This window comes from Mobula hypostoma, chromosome 1 (genome assembly GCF_963921235.1).
Source record: "Mobula hypostoma chromosome 1, sMobHyp1.1, whole genome shotgun sequence".
Taxonomy (NCBI): Eukaryota; Metazoa; Chordata; class Chondrichthyes; order Myliobatiformes; family Myliobatidae; genus Mobula; species Mobula hypostoma.
In genome coordinates, this window is record NC_086097.1 from 66,556 (window position 1) to 87,997 (window position 21,442).

The 21,442-nt window shown below is 44.3% G+C and overlaps 1 protein-coding gene across 1 annotated transcript in view; it reads right to left on the minus strand.

Annotated features, from left to right (window-relative positions):
- The window catches only part of syne3 (spectrin repeat containing, nuclear envelope family member 3), a 165,487-nt gene that overhangs the window by 14,062 nt on the left and 129,983 nt on the right, over positions 1-21,442 (minus strand). The window contains exons 10-11 of the mRNA XM_063042679.1: positions 16,937-17,086; positions 532-687 (exon numbers count right to left, since the gene is read on the minus strand). Of these exons, the coding sequence (XP_062898749.1) occupies positions 532-687; positions 16,937-17,086 (306 nt within the window). The remainder of the gene's footprint in view (positions 1-531; positions 688-16,936; positions 17,087-21,442) is intronic.

The following is a 21,442-nucleotide window of genomic DNA, read 5'->3' on the forward strand; positions in this document are numbered from 1 at the left end:
GGGTGGTGGTAGAGGTAAATACAATGGAGGTGTTTAAGAGGCTCTCAAAAAGGCAAATGAATGTATAGGAAATGGAAATGTATGGACACTGTGTAGGCAAAAGGGATTAGTTGTTACATATTAAATTGCTTCAACACAATATGGTGGTCAGAAGGACCTTTGCGCTGTGCTGTTCTGCAGTAGCCTTAGGCACACTGATATGCTGGTGTATAGAGTCACAGAGTGGGAGTTGAAGAAACCAAGGACAATAAATTTCATCTTTGAAATGCTGATGTTGTGGTAACCACAGCTGGATGTCAAACAATTTACCTATGCAGGGCACCAAGATGGTGAAGAGATACAAATAGACATTAGCCTCAAACGCTGGATACTTGACCTCCACAAGAAAAAAATCAAGTTATTCAACTCCGGGAATGAAATTTGAGAACAAAAGCTTTAAGTCAACAGTTGCACAAAAGGATCAAGTACACAGAGATCAAAACAGTGACAGTTTTTGAAGTGACTGGATGTGATTTAGGCCACAGCACATACCGGGAGGTCTCCTGCTTCGCTGAGCTTTGTTTTATACAAAATCCATCGATATCGCAAATCTTCCAGCTGTTTCTCTTCTTCATTCACTCTGGCACACTCAACACCTATCAGCTCTTCAAAAATCTTCTGACCATGAGGTACATGACAGTTCAGCACCTGAAAACAATTTGTCATTTATTTGAAAAAAGTAGAAACTCCCATTACTTTGTGCATGCCCAGAGGCAGCCAAGCTCATCAAGTTCATTTTCATTAAACCATAAACATGCATACCAAACGACCATAAAATATCAGAGCAGTATGTGGCTATTTGACCCACTGAGTCTGCTCCACCATTTCATCATGGCTGATCCAATTTTCCTCTCAGCCCCAATCATCTGCTTTCTCCCTGTATCCGTTCATGCCCTGACCAATCAAGAATCTATTCAACCTCTGCCTGAAATATACATAAAGACTTTGCCTCCACAGCTGCCTGTGATAAAGAATTCCACAGATTCACCACTCACTGACAAAAGAAATTCCTCCTTATCTTCATTCTAAATGGATGCCCATCTATTCTCAGGCTGTGTCCTCTGGTAATAGACTCCCACCATAGGAAACATCCTCTCCATATCCACTGTATCAAGGCCTCCACTATTCAACAGCTTTCAACGAGGTCACACCTCATTCTTCTGAATTCTAGTAAATAGATACCCAGAGCCATCAAATGCTCTTCATATGCCAAAGCACTCATTCATAGAAACACAGAAAACCTGCAGCACAATACAGGCCCTTCAGCCCACAGAGTTATGCCGAACGTGTCCCTACCCTAGAAATTAATAGGCTTACCTATAGCCCTCTACTTTACTAAGCTCCATGTACCTATCTAAAAGTCTCTTAAAAGACCCTATCGTATTCGCCTCCACCACTATTGCCAGCAGCCCATTCCACGCACTCACCACTCTCTGAGTAAAAAGCTTACCCCTAACATCTCCTCTGTACCTACTACTCAGCACTTTAAACCTGTGCCCTCTTGTGGTAACCATTTCAGCCCTGGGAAAAAGCCTCTGACTATCCACATGATCAATGCCTCTCATCATCTTATACACCTCTATCAGGTCACCTCTCATCCTTTGTCACTCCAAGGAGAAAAGGCCAAGTTCACTCAATCTATTCTCATAAGGCATGCTCCCAATCCAGGCAACATCCTTGTAAATCTCCTCTGCACCCTTTCTATGGCTTCCACATCCTTCCTGTAGTGAGGTGACCAGAACTGAGCACAGTACTCCAAGTGTGATCTGACCAGGGTCCTATATAGCTACAACATTAGCTCTTGGCTCATAAATTCAATTCCATGATTGATGACGGCCAATACACCGTACGCCTTCTTAACCACACAGTCAACCTGCGCAGCTGCTTTGAGCGTCCTATGGACTCGGACCCCAAGATCCCTCTGATCCTCCACACCGCCAAGAGTCTTACCATTAATACTATATTCTGCCATCATATTTCACCTACCAAAATGAACCACTTCACACTTATCTGGGTTGAACTCCATCTGCCACTTCTCAGCCCAGTTTTACATCCTAACAATATCCTGCACACTATCCACAACAGCCTTCCACACTATCCACAACACCTCCAACCTTTGTGTCATCAGCAAACTTACTAACCCATCCCGGCACTTCCTCATCCAGGTCATTTACAAAAATCACAAAGAGTAAGGGTCCCAGAACAGATCCTTGAGGCACTCCACTGGTGACCGACCTCCATGCAGAATATGACCCGTCTACAACCACTCTTTTCTTTCTATAGGCAAACCAGTTCTGGATCCACAAAGCAATGTCTCCTTGGATCCCATGCCTCCTTACTTTCTCAATAAGCCTTGCATGGGGTACCTAATCAAATGCCTTGCTGAAATCCATAAACACTACATCTACTGCTCGTCCATCATCAATGTGTTTAGTCACATCCCCAACAAATTCAATTAGACTCGTAAGGCATGACCTGCCCTTGACAAAGCCATGCTGACTACTCCTAATCATATTATACCTCTCCAAATGTTCATAAGTTCTGCTTCTCAGGATCTTCTCCAACAACTTACCAACCACTGAAATAAAACTCACTGGTCTATAATTTCCTGGGCTATCTCTACTCCCTTTCTTGAATAAAGGAATAACATCCGCAACCCTCCAATCCTCCGGAACCTCTCCCGTCCCCATTGATGATGCAAGGATCATCACCAGAGGCTCAGCAATCTCATTCCTCACCTCCCACAGTAGCCTGGGGTATATCTCATCCAGTGCCGGCGACTTATCCAACTTGATGCTTTCCAAAAGCTCGAGCACATCCTCTTTCTTAATATCTACATGCTCAAGCTTTTCAGTCTGCTGCAAGTCATCACAACAATCACCAAACAACAGGAATTCTGCAGATGCTGGAAATTCAAGCAACACACATCAAAGTTGCTGGTGAATGCAGCAGGCCAAGCAGCATCTATAGGAAGAGGCGCAGTCGACGTTTCAGGCCGAGACCCTTCGTCGACTGACGAAGGGTCTCGGCCTGAAACGTCGACTGCGCCTCTTCCTATAGATGCTGCTTGGCCTGCTGCGTTCACCAGCAACTTTGATGTGTGTTACAACAATCACCAAGATCCTTTTCTATAGTGAATACTAAAGTGAAGTATTCATTAAGTACCTCTGCTATTTCCTCCGGTTCCATACATACTTTCCCACTGTCACACTTGATAGGTCCTATTCTTTCACGTCTTACCCTCTTGCTCTTCACATACTTGTAGAATGCCTTGGGGTTTTCCTTAATCCTGTCCATCAAGGCCTTCTCATGGCCCCTTCTGGCTCTCCAAATTTCCTTCTTAAGCTCCTTCCTGTTAGCCTTATGATCTTCTAGATCTCTAACATTACCTAGATCTCTGAACCTTTTGTAAGCTTTTCCTTTCTTCTTGACTAGATTTATTACAGCCTTTGTACACCATGGTTCCTGTACCCTACCATAACTTCTCTATCTCATTGGAATGTACCTATGCAGAACTCCACACAAATATCCCCTGAATATTTGCCACATTTCTTCCCTACTTATCCCTGAGAACGTCTGTTTCCAATTTAAGCTTCCAATTTCCTGCATGATAGCCTCATAATTCCCCTCACTCCAATTAAGCACTTTTCTAACTTGTCTGTTCTTATCTCTCTCCAATGCTATTGTAAAGGAGATAGAATTATGATCATTATGAGCAATGAGGAAGGGTTAATTAGCAATCTTGTCGTGAGAGGCCACTTGGGTAAGAGTGACCATAATATGGTGGAATTCTTCATTAAGATGAAGAGCGACATAGTTAATTCAGAAACAAAGGTTCTGAACTTAAAGAAGGGTAACTTTAAGGTATGAGACGTGAATTAGCTAAGATAGACTGGCAAATGACACTTAAAGGGTTGACAGTGGATATGCAATGGCAAGCATTTAAAGATTGCATGGATGAACTACAACAATTGTTCAGCCCAGTTTGGCAAAAGAATAAATCAAGGAAGGTAGTGCACCCGTGGCTGACAAGGGAAATTAGGGATAGTATCAATTCCAAAGAAGAAGCATACAAATTAGCCAGAAAAAGTGGCTCACCTGAGGACTGGGAGAAATTCAGAGTCCAGCACAAGAGGCAAAGGGCTTAATTAGGAAGGGGAAAAAAGATTATGAGAGAAAACTGGCAGGGAACATAAAAACTGACTGTAAAAGCTTTTATACATATGTGAAAAGAAAAAGATTGGTTAAGACAAATGTAGGTCCCCTACAGACAGAAAGAGGTAAATTGATTATGGGGAGCAAGGACATGGCAGATGAATAACTACTTTGGTTCCGTCTTCACTAAGGAGGACATAAATAATCTTCCGGAAATAGTAGGGAACAGAAGGTCCAGTGAGATGGAGGAACTGAGGGAAATACATGTTAGTAGGGAAGTGGTGTTAGGTAAATTGAAGGGATTAAAGGCAGATAAATCCCCAGGGCCAGATGGTCTGCATCCCAGAGTGCTTAAGGAAGTAGCCCAAGAAATAGTGGATGCATTAGTGATAATTTTTCAAAACTCGTTAGATTCTGGACTAGTTCCTGAGGATTGGAGGGTGGCTAATGTAACCCCACTTTTTAAAAAAGGAGGGAGAGAGAAACCGGGGAATTATAGACCGGTTAGCCTAACATCGGTGGTGGGGAAAATGCTGGAGTCAGTTATCAAAGATGTGATAACAGCACATTTGGAAAGCGGTGAAATCATCAGACAAAGTCAGCATGGATTTGTGAAAGGAAAATCATGTCTGACGAATCTTACAGAATTTTTTGAGGATGTAACTAGTAGAGTGGATAGGGGAGAACCAGTGGATGTGGTATATTTGGATTTTCAAAAGGCTTTTGACAAGGTCCCACACAGGAGATTAGTGTGCAAACTTAAAGCACACGGTATTGGGGGTAAGGTATTGATATGGATAGAGAATTGGTTGGCAGACAGGAAGCAAAGAGTGGGAATAAACGAGACCTTTTCAGAATGGCAGGCAGTGACTAGTGGGGTACCGCAAGGCTCAGTGCTGGGACCCCAGTTGTTCACAATATATATTAATGACTTAGATGAGGGAATTAAATGCAGCATCTCCAAGTTTGTGGATGACACGAAGCTAGGCGGCAGTGTTAGCTGTGAGGAGGATGCTAAGAGGATGCAGGGTGACTTGGATAGGTTAGGTGAGTGGGCAAATTCATGGCAGATGCAATTTAATGTGGATAAATGTGAGGTTATCCACTTTGGTGGCAAAAACAGGAAAACAGATTATTATCTGAATGGTGGCCGATTAGGAAAAGGGGTGGTGCAACGAGACCTGGGTGTCATTATACACCAGTCATTGAAAGTGGGCATGCAGGTACAGCAGGCGGTGAAAAAGGCGAATGGTATGCTGGCATTTATAGCAAGAGGATTCGAGTACAGGAGCAGGGAGGTACTACTGTAGTTGTACAAGGCCTTGGTGAAACCACACCTGGAGTATTGTGTGCAGTTTTGGTCCCCTAATCTGAGGAAAGACATCCTTGCCATAGAGGGAGTACAAAGAAGGTTCACCAGATTGATTCCTGGGCTGGCAGGACTTTCATATGATGAAAGACTGGATCGACTAGGCTTATACTCGTAGGAATTTAGAAGATTGAGGGGCGATCTTATTGAAACGTATAAAATCCTAAAAGGATTAGACAGGCTAGATGCAGGAAGATTGTTCCCGATGTTGGGGAATTCCAGAACGAGGGGGTCACAGTTTGAGGATAGAGGGGAATCCTTTTAGGATCGAGATTATGAAAAACTTCTTCACACAGAGAGTGGTGAATCTGCGGAATTCTCTGCCACAGGAAACAGTTGAGGCCAGTTCATTGGCTATATTTAAGAGGGAGTTAGATATGGCCCTTGTGGCTAAAGGAATCGGGCGTATGGAGGGAAGGCTAGTACAGGGTTCTGAGTTGGATGATCAGCCATGATCATACTGAATGGCGGTGCAGGCTCAAAGGGCCGAATGGCCTACTCCCGCACCTATTTTCTATGTTTCTATGTTTCACTATCTCCAAAATGCTCTACCAACTGAGAGATCTGACACCTGACCACGTTCATTTCCCAACACCAAATCAAGTACAGCCTCTCCACGTGAAGGCTTATCTACATATTGTGTCAAGAAACCTTCCTGAACACACCTAACAAACTCCACCCCATCTAAACCCCTTGCTCTAGGGAGATGCCAATCGATATTTAGGAAATTAAAATCTCCCATTATGACAACTCTGTTATTATTACACCTTTCCAGGATCTGTTTCCCTATCTGCTCCTCGATAAGGCATATCGATGAGGGTAGTGTAGTAGATGTGATCTAAATGGATTTTAGTAAGGCATTTGACAAGGTTCCACACGGTAGGCTTATTCAGAAAGTCAGAAAGCATGGGATCCAGGGAAGTTTGGCCAGGTGGATTCAGAATTAGCTTGCCTGTAGAAAGCAGAGGGTCGTGCTGGAGGGAGTACATTCAGATTGGAGGGTTGTGACTAGTGGTGTCCCACAGGGATCGGATCTGAGACCTCTACTTTTCGTGATTTTTATTAACGACTTGGATGTGGGGGTAGAAGGGTGGGTTGGCAAGTTTGCAGATGACACAAAGGTTGGTGGTGTTGTGGATAGTGTAGAGGATTGTCGAAGATTGCAGAGAGACATTGATAGGATGCAGAAGTGGGCTGAGAAGTGGCAGATGGAGTTCAACCCGGAGAAGTGTGAGGTGGTACACTTTGGAAGGAAAAACTCCAAGGCAGAGTACAAAGTAAAGGGCAGGATACTTGGTAGTGTGGAGGAGCAGAGGGATCTCGGAGTACATGTCCACAGATCCCTGAAAGTTGCCTCACAGGTAGACAGGGTAGTTAAGAAAGCTTATGGGGTGTTAGCTTTCATAAGTCGAGGGACAGAGTTTAAAAGTTGCGATGTAATGATGCAGCTCTATAAACTCTGGTTAGGCCACATTTGGAGTACTGTGTCCAGTTCTGGTCGCCTCACTATAGGAAGGATGTGGAAGCATTGGAAAGGGTACAGAGGAGATTTACTAGGATGCTGCCTGGTTTGGAGAGTATGGATTATGATCAGAGATTAAGGGAGCTAGGGCTTTACTCTTTGGAGAGGAGGAGGATGAGAGGAGACATGATAGAGGTGTACAAGATATTAAGAGGAATAGATAGAGTGGATAGCCAGCGCCTCTTCCCCAGTGCACCACTGCTCAATACAAGAGGACATGGCTTTAAGGTAAGGGGTGGGAAGTTCAAGGGGAATATTAGAGGAAGGTTTTTACTCAGAGAGTGGTTGGTGCCTGGAATGCACTACCTGAATCAGTGGTGGAGGCAGATACACTAGTGAAGTTTAAGAGACGACTAGCCAGGTATATGGAGGAATTTAAGGTGGGGGGTTATATGGGAGGCAGGGGTTGAGGGTCGGCACAACATTGTGGGCCGAAGGGCCTGTAATGTGCTGTACTATTCTATATCCCTGTTACTATTGGGCGGCCTATAAGAAACACCCAGTAAAGGTATTGACCCCTTTTTTTCCTAACCTCCACCCACAGAGACTCCGTTGACAATCCCTCCATGGCGTCCACCTTTCTCTGATCAACAATGCCACGCCCCCACATCTTTTGTCTCCTTCCCTGTCCTTTCTGAAACATTCCTGGAAACACTTTTCTGAACCTCCTTTGAACCCTCTCCACTTTCAGCACAACCTTTCTAAGGGGCCTAAACCTCTTCACAATACTCCAAGTAAAACCTCACTACTGCTTTATAAAGTTTCAACATTAAATCCTTGCTTTTATATTCTAGCCCTCTTGAAAGGAATGCGAACCTTGCATTTGCCTTTCTCACCTCCAAATTAACCCTTTAGGGGATCCTGCACAAGGACTCCCAAATTCCTTTGCACCTAATTTTTTTGTATTTTCTTTCTCTCCACTTAGAAAATGATCAACCCTTTCATTTCTTCTACCAAAGTGTATGACCATACACTTCCCATCACTGTATTCCATCTGCCATTTCTTTGCACATCCTCCTAATCTGTCCTGTAGCCCCTCTACTTCCTCAAAACTACCTTCCTCTCTACCTACCTTCATATCATCTGCAAACTTTGCAACAAAGCTATCAATTCCACCACATAACATAAAAGGAATCGGTCCCGACACTGACTCCTGTGAAACATCACTAGTAACCGGCAGCCAACCAGAAGAGACTCCCTTTATTCCCACTCTTTGCCTCCTGCCAATCAGCCACTGCTTTATCCATGATGGAATCTATCTTGTAATACCATAACCTTTCAGCTTGTTAAGCAGCCTCATCTGTGGCAACTTGTCAAAGACAATCTGAAAATCCAAGTATACAACAAAAACCGATTCTCCTTCGTCTATCCTACTTGTTATTTCTTCAAAAACAGATCTGTCACGCAAGATTTTCCTTTGAAGAAACCATGCTGACTACAGAATATTTTATCTTGTGCTTCCAAGTACCTTGAGATCTCATCCTTAATAATCGACTCCAACATTTTCCCAATCACTGAGGTCAGACTAACTGGCCTGCAGTTTACTTTCTTCTGCCTCTGTCCCTTCTTGGGGAGTGGAGTAACATTTGCAATTTTCCAGTCTTCAGGGACTGAAAGCCCCTCTATCCTAAGGCTGTGCCCTCTTCTGAGACTCCCCATCATGGGCAACATCCATTCCATATCTGCTCCAAAACTTTCAGCATTTGAAAGGTTTCAATGAGATCCCCCCCCAATCCTTCTAAAATTCCAGTGAGTACAGGCCCAGTGCCATCAAAAGTTCCTCATCTGATAATCCTTTAATCCCAGAATCACCCTTGTGAATCTCCTCTGAACCATGTCCAATGTCAGCACACCTTTTCTCAGATAAGTCGTCCAAAATTGTTCATGATACTCAAGATGAGGCCCCACCAGTGCTTTATAAAGCCTCAGCATCACATCCCTGCTCTTGTATTCTAGATGTCTTGAAATGAATGCTAACATTGCCTTTGCGTTCCTCACCATCAACTCTACCTGCAAGTTAACCTTTCGTGTGTTCTGCACAAAGACTCGTGCTACAAGAAAATGTGCTAACCTAGATCTGGTCCTGTGCAACTAGTAATCTTACAGTCAAGGATCCGCTTGGAAAGACAGATCACAGAATGACTGAGTTCCTCATACAAACAGAGGGTGCAACAGTTGGATCTAAAACTAGTGTATTATGCCTAAACAATGGAGACTACAATGGGATGAGGGAGGAATTGGCTAGTGTAGACTGGGAACACAGGTTATGTGGTGGGATGGTTGAGGAAGAGTGGAAGACTTTCAAAGAGATTTTTCATGGTGCTCAACAAAAGTATGTTCCAGTTAAAAGCAAGAACAGTAAGGGTGGAGAGAGCCAGTGTTGGATAACTAAGGACATAAAAGGAGGCATCAAACTAAAAAACTCATGCGTACAAAGTCGCCAAGAGTAGTGGGAGACTGAAAGATTGGGAAAACTTTAAACAAAGAACGACTAAGTGAGCAATAAAGAAGGGGAATATAGATTATGAAAATAAACTAGCACAAAATATAAAAACGGATAGTAAAAGTTTGTATAATTATATAAAATGGAGAAGGGTGGCTAAAGTGGATGTAGGTCCCTCGGATGACGAGAAAGGGGAATTGATATTGGGTAATGAGGAAATGGCATAGGTTTTGAATGACTATTTTATGTCAGCCTTCATGGTGGAGGACATGTCTAACATGACAAAGTGAAATGTTATGGATGTGATAGGAGGTGAAGATCTTGATAGAATAGCTATCACTAAAGAGGTAGTTCTGAGCAAACTTGTGGGCCTGAAGATAGATAAGTCCCCTGGTCCTGATGGAATGCCTCCCAGGGTACTAAAAGAAATAGCAGAAATTATAGTAGAGGTTTTGGAGATAATTTATCAAAATTCTCTGGACTCTGGGCAGGTCCCGGCAGATTAGATTCCATGAGGGTGATGCCACTGAATGTCAAGGGACAATGGTTAGAGCCTCTCTTGTTGGAGACGATCATTGCCTGGCACTTGCATGGCTTAAATGTTACTTGCCACTTGTCAGCCCAAGCCTGGATATTGTCTTATACACGCGCCCAAGACGTTTGCACACCGTACAACAGCATAATGCTACTGGCAACATAATAGATAGTGTGCATTGGGTGGTAGCAGAATGTTCAGAAGCGTCACAGCCTGTGGAAAGAAGCTGTTACCCAGCCTAACAGTCCTAGTTCTTACACTGCGGTACCTTGTGCCTGATGGTAGGAGGCCTGCACTCTCTCGAATTCAGAAAAATGAAGGGTGAACTCATGGAATACTACTGAATGTTGAAAGGCCTCAATATAGTGGATGAGGAGAGGATGTTTCCTATGGTAGGGAGTCTAAGACCAGAGGACACAGCCTCAGAATGGTGGGGTGTCCTTTTAGAATGGAGATGGGAACAAATTTCTCTAACCATAGAGTGGCTAATCTGTGGAATTCTTTGCCACAGGCAGCTGTGGAAGCAAATCATTGGGTATGTTCAAGGTAGAGGTTGATAGATTGTTGATTAGACAGGGTATGAAGGGATACAGGAAGAAGGCAGGAGATTGAGACCGAGAGGGAAATGGATCAGCAATGATGAAATGAGGAGAGCCTTATTTGCCTCAATATCAACAGGAAGTGGAGGCGCTGCTGTGCTTTCTTGACCAAATGGGTGGTACTGAGACACCAGAAGAGATCATTCATAACTTCCACACCAAGAAATTTGGTGCTTCTGACTCTTGCCACGGAGAAGCCGTTGCTGTGCAGTTGGGAGGCAGAGGCATTGATTAACAGGTGATACAGGGAGGTTGTTGCACCCAAAGTGCAGGACACAGGTCACAGGGTGACTTTAAGGAGGGGGAAAAGGGATAGGCAGCCAGTGCTTAGTAGCCCCGTAGTTGTTCCCCTCAATAAGACACTGTAAGAGGGGATCACCCAGCAGAGGAAAGCCTCAGTGGTCAGGTCTCTGGCACCAATTTTGGCTGTGAGGCTCAGAAGGAAAGGGGGAGAAGAGGTGAGCTGAAGTGATAGGAGATTCATTAGAGGAATCCGAGGTGCCAGGGTCCGGGACATCAAGGAGGATGAGCAGCCAGAGGTCATTGTCCTTCTCGGTACCAATGATAAAGGTAGGACGAGTGATGAGGTTCTGCACAGGGAGTTCAAAGAGTTAGGTGCTAAGTTAAAGGGCAGGACCTCTGGGGTTGTGATCTCAAGATTGCTACCTGTGCCACGTGCTAGTGAGACCAGAAATAGGAAGATATAACTATTTAATACATGGCTAAGAAGTTGGTGCAGGAGGAAGGGCTTCAGATTTTTGGATCATTGGGCTATCTTCCAGGAAAGGTGGGACTTGTACAGAAGGGATGATTTGCACATCAACTGGAGGGAATATCCTTGTGGGAAGTCTTGCTGGTGCTGCGGGGTGGGAGTGGGGTTTAAACTAGAGTTGCAGGAGGATGGGAAGCAGAGTGCCAGAACAGATAGTGGAGTGGATGTGGGGAAAGATATTGTTAAGCAAGACAGGAATTGAAAGGTTGAGCGTGGTGGGACTAATGATCTGTACTGCACCTATTTCAGTGCAAGGAGTATTGTAGGAAAGGCACAGCAGTGTCTAGTCAGGACATCTAGTGAGGTCAGTGTGTGGGTATATTTAAGGTGTAAGTTGATCATTTCCTGATCGGTCAGGGCATCAAAGTGGCAGCTGTATGGGGTTGAGTGGATCTGCGATCAGCCATGGTGGAATGACAGAACAGAGTCGATGGGCTGAATCGCCTAATTTTGCTCCTATGACTTAAGGTCTTATGGTCAACAAGCTGCAGCTCCAATTGCTTAACATGTTCTCTAAGCTGAAACTCTGCGTACTTGTTGCAGATGTGGTTATTCAGGAGGTTGAAGTCTCCCACATATTCTACATTTCCCATATCTCACACAAAGAACACAACACAGCCCCTGGAGAAATTCTCACTACTCTAACTATGCACTAACCAACGAAGAATGAAGAAACTTACCAGATACTTAGCTTGCCTAAGCCTATTGTCACCAAAGCCTGATGACCCGTAGCCTATCCTCTCTAACACTGGTTCACACGATAGCCGCTCCACTTGTCCCTGCCTTATTTTTATTTGCCCTTGCTAATGAACCACAATTTGACTGGGCCCTCAGAAAATGCTGGAAGCCGAAAATACTTTTTTTTTTAAGATGTCATGGGTTAAGGTTTTCTTTTGCAGTACCTACTTAATTCAAGTTATTAATTAAAGTAAGGGAACATAAATTAGGAGCAAATGTTCAGGAAAATGCATGCTAGAAATATGGCAAAAATTTAGGTAAAATTTGCATGGCGTTCTGCATAGCTATATTCCACTGAGGCACAATAAGGATGGTAAGATAAAAGAACCATGGTGTACAAAGGATGTAGAAAATCTAGTTAGAAGAAAAGAAAAGCTTATGAAAGGTTCAAGAAATAAGGTACTGTTAGAGCTCTAGAAAATTACAAGGGTGCCAGGAAGGAACTCACGAATGAAATTAGGAGAGCTAGAAGGGGCCATGAAAAGGCCTTGGTGAGCCAGATTAAGTAAAACCCCAAGGCACTCTACAAGTATGTGAAGAGCAAGAGGATAAGCCGTGTCAGAATAGGAATCAGAAGTGAGAATGGAAACATGTTCATGGAGCCGGAGGAGGTAGCGGAGGTACTTAATGAATACTCTGCTTCAGTATTCACCAGTGAAAGGGACCTTGTAAATTGTGGGGATGACTTACAGTGGACTGAAACGCTTGAGTGTACAGACATTAAGAAAGAGGATGTGCTGGAGCTTTTGAAAGGTATTAAGCTAGATTAAGTCACTGGGACCAGACAGGATATACTTCAGGCTACTGTGAGAAGCGAGGGAGGAAATTGCTGAGCTTCTAGCGATGATCTTTGCATCATCAATAGGGACGGGAGAAGTACCAGAGGATTGGAAGGTTGCAAACGTTGTTCCCTTGTTCTAGAAAGGGAGTAGAGATAACCCAGGAAATTATAGACCAGTGAGTCTTACTTCAGTGGTGGGCAAATTGTTGAAGATCCTGAGAAGCAAGATTTATGAGCAGTTGGGGAGGCATAATCTGATTAGGACTAGTCAGCATGGCTTTGTCAAGGGCAGGTCATGCCTTACGAACCTGATTGAATTATCTGAGGATGTAACAAAACACATTGACGAAGGTAGAGCAGTGGATGCAGTGGATATCGATCTCAGTAAGACATCTGACAAGGTTCCCCATGCGAGGATCATTCAGAATGTAATGAGGTATAGGATCCAAGGAGACCTTGCTTTGTGAATCCAGAATTGGCTTGCCCACAGAAGGCAAAGGGTGGTTGTGGATAGTTCATATTTTGTATGGAGGACGGTGACTACTATTTCCTTTTTGTGATTTTTATAAATGACCTGGATGAGCAAGTAGAAGGGTGGGTTAGTAAGTTTGCTGATGACACAAAAGTTGGGGGTGTTGTGGATAGTCTGGAGGGTTGTTAAAGGTTACAGCATAACATAGATAGTATGCAGAACTGGGCTGAGAAGTAGCAGATTAAGTTAAAGCCAGGTAATTGTAAAGTGCTTCATTTCGATAGGTCAAATTTGAAGACAGAATATTAATGGTAAGACTCTTGGCAATGTGGAGGATCAGCGAGATCTTGGGGCTCGTGTCCATAGGGCACACAAAGCAGCTGCGCAGGTTGACAGTGTTGTTAAGAAGGTGTATGGTGCGCTGGCATTCATCAACCATGGGATTAAGTTCAAGAGCCAAGAGATAATGTTATAGCTATACAAGACCTTGGTCAGACCCTACTTGGAGTACTGTATTCAGTTCTAGTCACCTCACTACAGGAAGGATGTAGATACTATAGAGAGAGTGCAGAGGAGATTTACAAGGATGTTGCCTAGATTGGAGCGCATGCCTTATGAGAATAGGTTGAGTTAACTTAGCCTTTTTTCCTTGGAGTGATGGAGGATGAGAGGTGTCCTGATAGAGGTATATAAGATGATGAGAGGCATTGATCATGTGGATAGCCAGAGGCTTTTTCCCAGGGCTGAAATGGCTAACACAAGGGAGCATAGCTTTAAGGTGCTTGGAAGTAGGTATAAGGGAGATGTCAGAGGTAAGATTTTCACAGAGAGTGGTGGATGTGTTGAATGCACTGCTAGTGAAGGTAGTATAGGCAGATACAATAGGGTATTATTAGGTACATGGAGCTTAGAAAATTAGAGGGCTATGTGGTAGGGAAATTCTAGGCAGTTTCTAGAGTAGGTTACATGGTTGACCTAACATTGTGGGCCAAAGGGCCTGTAATGTGCTGCAGATTTCTATGTATGTATATGTGTGTATATATACACACATATATATGTGCGTGTGTATATATATATCTCCCCTTCACCAGGCTCGTATGCAAACAACTCATTAACTGGCTCTGCTAACGGTCACGAGACTCCGCGGTGAGAAGGTCACCTTTCATAAACAATATACGTCTAGGGTCGGTATGATTTGGGATTTAACCAAGCAGGAACACCGTGATGTTCCAATTAAAGAAACCTCTATTTGAGCAAATGCTCTGTAAATATGGCCCATACACAATTATTGGTTGGCAAGAAATAACAGATTGAATCAAATTATAAAGAAAGTATATTTACAAATTTCAGCTTTATCGAACAGTTAAGAAAAAGAAAAAATAAATAAAAGGGCTCTTTACAGTTAACCCAGTTCAGATGTGCACATAAATTTGGAGCTCATCTTGAAGCTGTCGAGTTATTCACGTGCTGGACCCATGGTCTGTGTGAAAACACACAGATTCTGAAAGTCACTCAAAATCCATCTTGAACAACGGCCACTCTCGCAGGGATATTGGCCCTTCCTCCTTTGAGCCATTCATCTTTACAAATCTCCATGCAAGGGCAAACGCTCCTTCCCACTGCATCCTCAACCATCTTCCCTTCTGTCTTCTCCACAGTTCCCGCCAAAAAAATGTGAACCATACTGTCTGTGATAAATTTCACTCTGCCCAGTTGTCTTTAGAACCCTCTCCCAACTCCCCCATCCTGAATGGCTAACACAATATTCCAGAGTTGAACATCATTGCCCCTTATTTTCTAGCCAAAACCAAACGTAGTCTACCCACAGAACACACTGCTTTTACAGAACTGCTAAAATGAAATATCTGCAGCATAACAGTAGAAATCTTAAGATTACAGGGCATTACAGATATTTTTCTTCTTGTTATTTATAGCTTTTATTATTATTTATTGCAATGTACTGCTGCCGCAAAACAACAAATTTTATGACATTTGCCACTGATATTAAATCTGAATCTGAAAGGAGAAATGTTTAAGGGAAGCATGAGGGAACTTATTCAGTCAGAGGATGTAAGGAGTGTGGAACAAACTGCCGACAGGTTTGATTTCAACATTTAAGAGATATTTAGCTGGAAGCAGTATGGAGGCCTATGGTCTGGGTGCAGGTCAATGAGAAGAGACAGAATAATAGTTCAGCATGGACAAAATGGGTTGAAGGGCCTGGTTCTGTGCTGTTGTTCTATGACAATAATCAGAATTCACAGAGGAATTGGAATTTGTGGTCAAGGAAATGAGAAAACTTTAGTGTAATTTTGCATAGTAGGGGAATTAAGAGTTATGGGGGAAAAGGCAGGTAGGTGGAGATGAGCCCATGGCCAGATCAGCCATGATCTTATTGAATGGCGGACCAGGCTTGATGGGCCAAAACAGACAGGATCTCCCAGTGGCCACCCACTTCAACTCTGCTTCCCACTCCCATTCAGATATGTCCATACATGGCCTCCTCTACTGCCATGATGAGGCTAAACTCAGGTTGGAGGAGCAACACCTCATATACCGTCTAGGTAGCTTCCAGCCCCTTGGTATGAACATAGAATTCTCCAACTTCTGGTAATTCCCTCCCCCTCCCTTCCCCTATCCCCATGTCACTCTGCCCCCTCCCCCAGCTGCCGACCACCTCCCTCTTGGTTCCGCCTCCTTCTACTACCCATTGTGTTTTCCCCTATTCGTTCTTCACCTTTCCTGCCTATCACCTCCCTGCCTCCCTTCCCCCACCTCTTTATCTTTCCCCTTTCTGGTTTCTCACCTGGAACCTACCAGCCTTCTCCTTCCCACCCTCCCCCCACCTTCTTTATAGGGCCTCTGCCCCTTTCCCCTACAGTCCTGACGACGGGTTCCGGCCCAAAACATCCACCGATCTTTTCCACGGATGCTGCCCGACCTGCTGAGTTCCTCCAGCGTGTTGTGAGTGTTGCTTTGACCCCAGCATCTGCAGATTATTTTGTGTTTACCTTTGCCAATAACAGTCCTAGCTCTAAACATTACAAGGATATTGTGCTGCCAAATTATCCACTGTCTTCTGGTGCTCTGGGCAATTCAATGTCCTTATCTCCTTCAGGAAGAGCTGAAGATACATGTAAGATCATACTGTTTCCCCACACACCAAGTGACTCAGATTTGACCTTCATTTCCGATGCTTGCATAGTTTTTACCTTCCTGTGAGTGCATCTGTACCACTGGTTTTCCTGGTCCCTCTTCTGTCCTAAAGACATGCTGGTTGGTAGGTTAATTGGTCACACAAATTACCCATGGTTAGGTGGGTGATTCAGTGGAGGATTGATGAGATGGAATAGGTTACAGGGAATTAAATGGGGGAACTGGATTGAAAACTGGTGAAACTCAATGAAGCTAATAGCCAATGTTACATGGAAATAAAATATGAAGTTAGTACACCATCACAAAATGCCCAAGTGAACAGCTGGCCATTGAAATAATGTAAAACTTCATTTACCTTCAAAACTTGTCTCCTTCTTTTCCTCTCCCTACCGTTCCTGGCATTGTTGGCAGCCAAGATATTTGTTAATTTTTGATCTTCACCTTTTAGCCAATCTTCAAACTTCTTCATCAATAGCTTGTAATTAGCAAGGCCTTGATTATTTGCCTGAAATAAAACAACAGAAGTTGTCATTGGCTGAATGGCTTCTTCAATTCTATATCATCTATTATCTTTTGCTTCTGAGTATGCAGTCAGTCCCACTCCCTGCTGCTCTCTATGGCCCTGAACACTTTTCCTTTGGATAGTGATATGAGTTCTAAACATGCTTCCACTGTGATCCTTCATTCAATCCATTCCCAGATCCAAACCGTTCATTAGGTATAAAAGATGTTTCTCCATTCCTCCTGCTTGTTCCATCTTTTCAGTCAGAATCTTACTTATGTGAGATTTGGCCTCAGTTACGTTCCTAAGCTTCATCCAGAGCCCTCAATTTCTCTCCAGCTAAAGAGTATCTCAAAGCTCGGAGGGAAGCAATTCCTCATCTCAGTCCAATGATGGTATCTTGAGGCTTTGCCCACAGAGGGGAAACTTCCTCAGGCCTTTGAGTCAAATATTATCATCACCACTATGAGCTGTAAAAATAATTCGGAAAATGTGTAGCTTGAGCGATCGAATGATGTGGGTGATCATGGTCTTTCCACGACCATGATTGTTCTTAGCAAATTTTTCTACAGAAGTGATTTTCCATTGCCTTCTTCTGCGCAGTGTCTTTACAAGGTGGGTGACTCCAACCATTATCAATACTGTTCAGAGAATTGTCATAGAAACATAGAAACATAGAAAATAGGTGCAGGAGTAGGCCATTCGACCCTTCGAGCCTGCACCGCCATTTATTATGATCATGGCTGATCATCCAACTCAGAACCCAGCCTTCCCTCCATACCCCCTGATCCCTGTAGCCACAAGGGCCATATCTAACTCCCTCTTAAACATAGCCAATGAACTGGCCTCAACAGTTTGCTGTGGCAGAGAATTCCACAGATTCACCACTCTCTGTGTGAAGAAGTTTTTCCTAATCTCAGTCCTAAAAGGCTTCCCCTCTATCCTCAAACTGTGACCCCTCGTTCTGGACCTCCCCAACATCGGGAACAATCTTCCTGCATCTAGCCTGTCCAATTCCTTTAGGATCTTATACGTTTCAATCAGATCCCCCCTCAATCTTCTAAATTCCAACGAGTACAAGCCCAGTTCATCCAGTCTTTCTTCATATGAAAGACCTGCCATCCCAGGAATCAATCTGGTGAACCTTCTTTGTACTCCCTCTATGGCAAGGATGTCTTTCCTCAGATTAGGGGACCAAAACTGCACACAATACTCCAGGTGTGGTCTCACCAAGGCCTTGTACAACTGCAGTAGTACCTCCCTGCTCCTGTACTCGAATCCTCTCGCTATAAATGCCAGCATACCGTTCGCCTTTTTCACCGCCTGCTGTACCTGCATGCCCACTTTCAATGACTGGTGTATAATGACACCCAGGTCTCGTTGCACCTCCCCTTTTCCTAATCGGCCACCATTCAGATAATAATCATAATAGGTCAGATGCAGCACCTTCTCATATGACCATCAATCTCCTGCTCCCATGGCTTCAAGTGACCCTGATCAGGGGCTAAGCAGGTGCTACACCTTGCCCAAGGGTGACCTGCAGGCTAATGGAGGGAAGGAGAGCCTTATATCTCCTTTGGTAGATATGGATCTCTACAATGCCACCTGAAAACATCATTGGTGTGAAAGTACTAAAAACATTATGAGGGATGGGATTAAGATACACTTGGAAAGGCAGGAATTAAAGAAAGATAAGACAGCATGGCTCAGTGAGAGGCATAATCCTGTTTGAACAAATTGGTAACAACATGGATTGACAAGGGCACCTGCAATACTCATCTGATTTCTAAATGGACATTGAACCCATAAAGACTACCTCACTATTTTTTTTTGCACTACTTATTTTAACTTAACTACTTAACAGACATATATATACTTGCTGTGTAACTCCCCCCCCCCCAACAAGGCTCATATGAAAACGTGGCTCGTTAGCAGGACCTGCTAACACCCACAGCACTGTCCAATCTCCTCCACACAGTAGCCTGGGGTCTATCTTGTACGGACCCAGTGACTTATCTAACTAAATGTTTTTCAAAAGCTCCAGCACATCCTTTTTCTTAATGTCTATATACTCAATATAATCTTGGGTCTATATGCCCGAGATGTCTATATACCTGAGGTTCCTCAGGATAGTTCAGTCATTCCACACAGACATGAAGGGTGTCGTTCAGTTCGACGGCTCTTCTTCGGAGGCCTTCAACATCCGCAGCGGTGTGAAGCAGGGCTGTGTGCTTGCCCCCACCCTGTTTGGCATCTTCTTCGCAGTCATGCTGAAACACGCCTTTGTTTGATGGCGCATCCTGGACATCACGTGGTATCAACTGATGGTATCTACCTCCACACCAGATCGGACGGGAGGCTGTTCCGTCTGTCCCGGCTAAGGGCAAAAACCAAGGTTCGTGAAGTACTCATCAGGGACATGTTGTTTACAGACGATGCAGCAGTGGCAACACACTCTGAAGAGTAACTGCAACGCCTCATGGACAGCTTCTCAAGAGCCTGCCAGGACTTCAGCTTGACCATCAGCCTGAAGAAAACCAACGTGTTGGGCCAAGACATTGAGCACCCCCCTGCCATTACCATCAACAACTACGAGCTGGAGATAGTTCACGAGTTTACATACCTTGGGTCCACCATCACGGACAGCCTCTCCCTAGACCCCGAGATCAACAGACGGATCGGACAAGCAGCCTCAACATTTGCCAGGCTGACAAAGAGAGTCTGGGAGAACAGAAAGCTGACGACGCACACCAAAGTTGCAGTCTACAGGGCCTGCGTCCTCAGCACACTGCTTTACGGCAGCGAGACCTGGAGCCTCTCCTCTAGTACAGACAAGAGCGGCGTCTCAACGCCTTCCACCTTCGCAGCCTGAGGCGCATCCTGGACATCACGTGGACTGACCGAGTCACCAACAATGAGGTCCTGGTCAGCGCCCAGATATCCAGCCTCTTCACACTGCTCCAACAACGCCGTCTCCACTGGCTGGGCCACGTACACCGCATGTCAGACGGGAGGATCCCAAAGGACCTGCTGTACGGGGAACTGACCTCCGGCAAGAGAGCACAAGGGCGGCCCCACCTTTGTTTCAAAGACGTTTGCAAGAGACATGACGTCACTGAAAATGAACGTCAAGAGGTGAGAGGACATCGTAAGCGATCGCTCTTACTGGAGGCTGGAACTACGCAGAGGTCTAAAAAGAGGAGAAGAGAAGCTGAGGCTTGCTGCTGGAGAAAAGCGCACTCATCGGAAAAACAGCACCAAGATAACACTGGAGGACAGCGCCTTCAAGTGCAGACGATGCAGCCGAGACTGTCACCCCCATGTAGGCCTCTACAGCTACAACAGATGCTACTCTAACGCAGACTGAAGCAAGACCTTCCAGGCACAAATCTATAGTCTCGCGAGACTTACGGATGCCACCACGACCAAATACTCAAGCATTTCCAGTCACAGTAAGTCATCCCCATAATTGCCAAGGTCTATTTCCCTGGTGAATAGTGACGCAAAGTATTCATTAAGTACCTCTGCTACCTCCTCTGCCTCCATGCACAAGTTTCCACTATCACACCTGATTGGTCCTATTCTCACACAGCTCATCCTCTTGCTCTTCACGTACTAGTAGATGCCTTGAGGTTATCCTTTATCCTTCTCACCAAGGCCTTCTCATGGCACCTTCTGGTTCTCATAATTTCATTCTTAAACTCCTTCCTGGCAACCTTGTAATTTTCTAGAGTTTTAACAGTACTTAGTTTCTTGAATCTTTCATAAGCTTTTCTTTTCCTCTAACTAGATTTTCTACATCCTTTAAACACCATGGTTCTTTTACACTACCATCCTTTCCATGCCTCAATAGAACATACCTATACAGAACGCCTTGCAAATATTCCCTGAACATTTGCCACATTTCTGCCGTGTATTTCCTTGAAAACATCTGCTCCCAAGTTTCTGGCTAATAGCATCATATTTCCCCTACCCCAATTAAATGTGTAATGCCATGGTTCATTTTGTTTTACTGTTATGCTGCTGCAAGCTGCTTGTTTGGGTTACTGTTGAAGATAAGAGATAGGAGAAATGTGTGCCATCCATTTAGGATGGCCAGATTAAGGGGAGGTTTCACTGGTGAGGGACACTAATGTTGGGCTTGGGGCTTGTGGATCAAGGAGGATGAAGAGAGAAGACGCTGGAGAAAAGACACAAACACGAGGAAATCTGCAGATGCTGGAATTTCAAGCAACACACATAAAAGTTGCTGGTGAACGCAGCAGGCCAGGCAGCATCTCTAGGAAGAGGTACAGTTGACGTTTCGGGCCGAGACCCTTCGTCAGGACTAACTGTAAGAAGAGCTAGTAAGAGATTTGA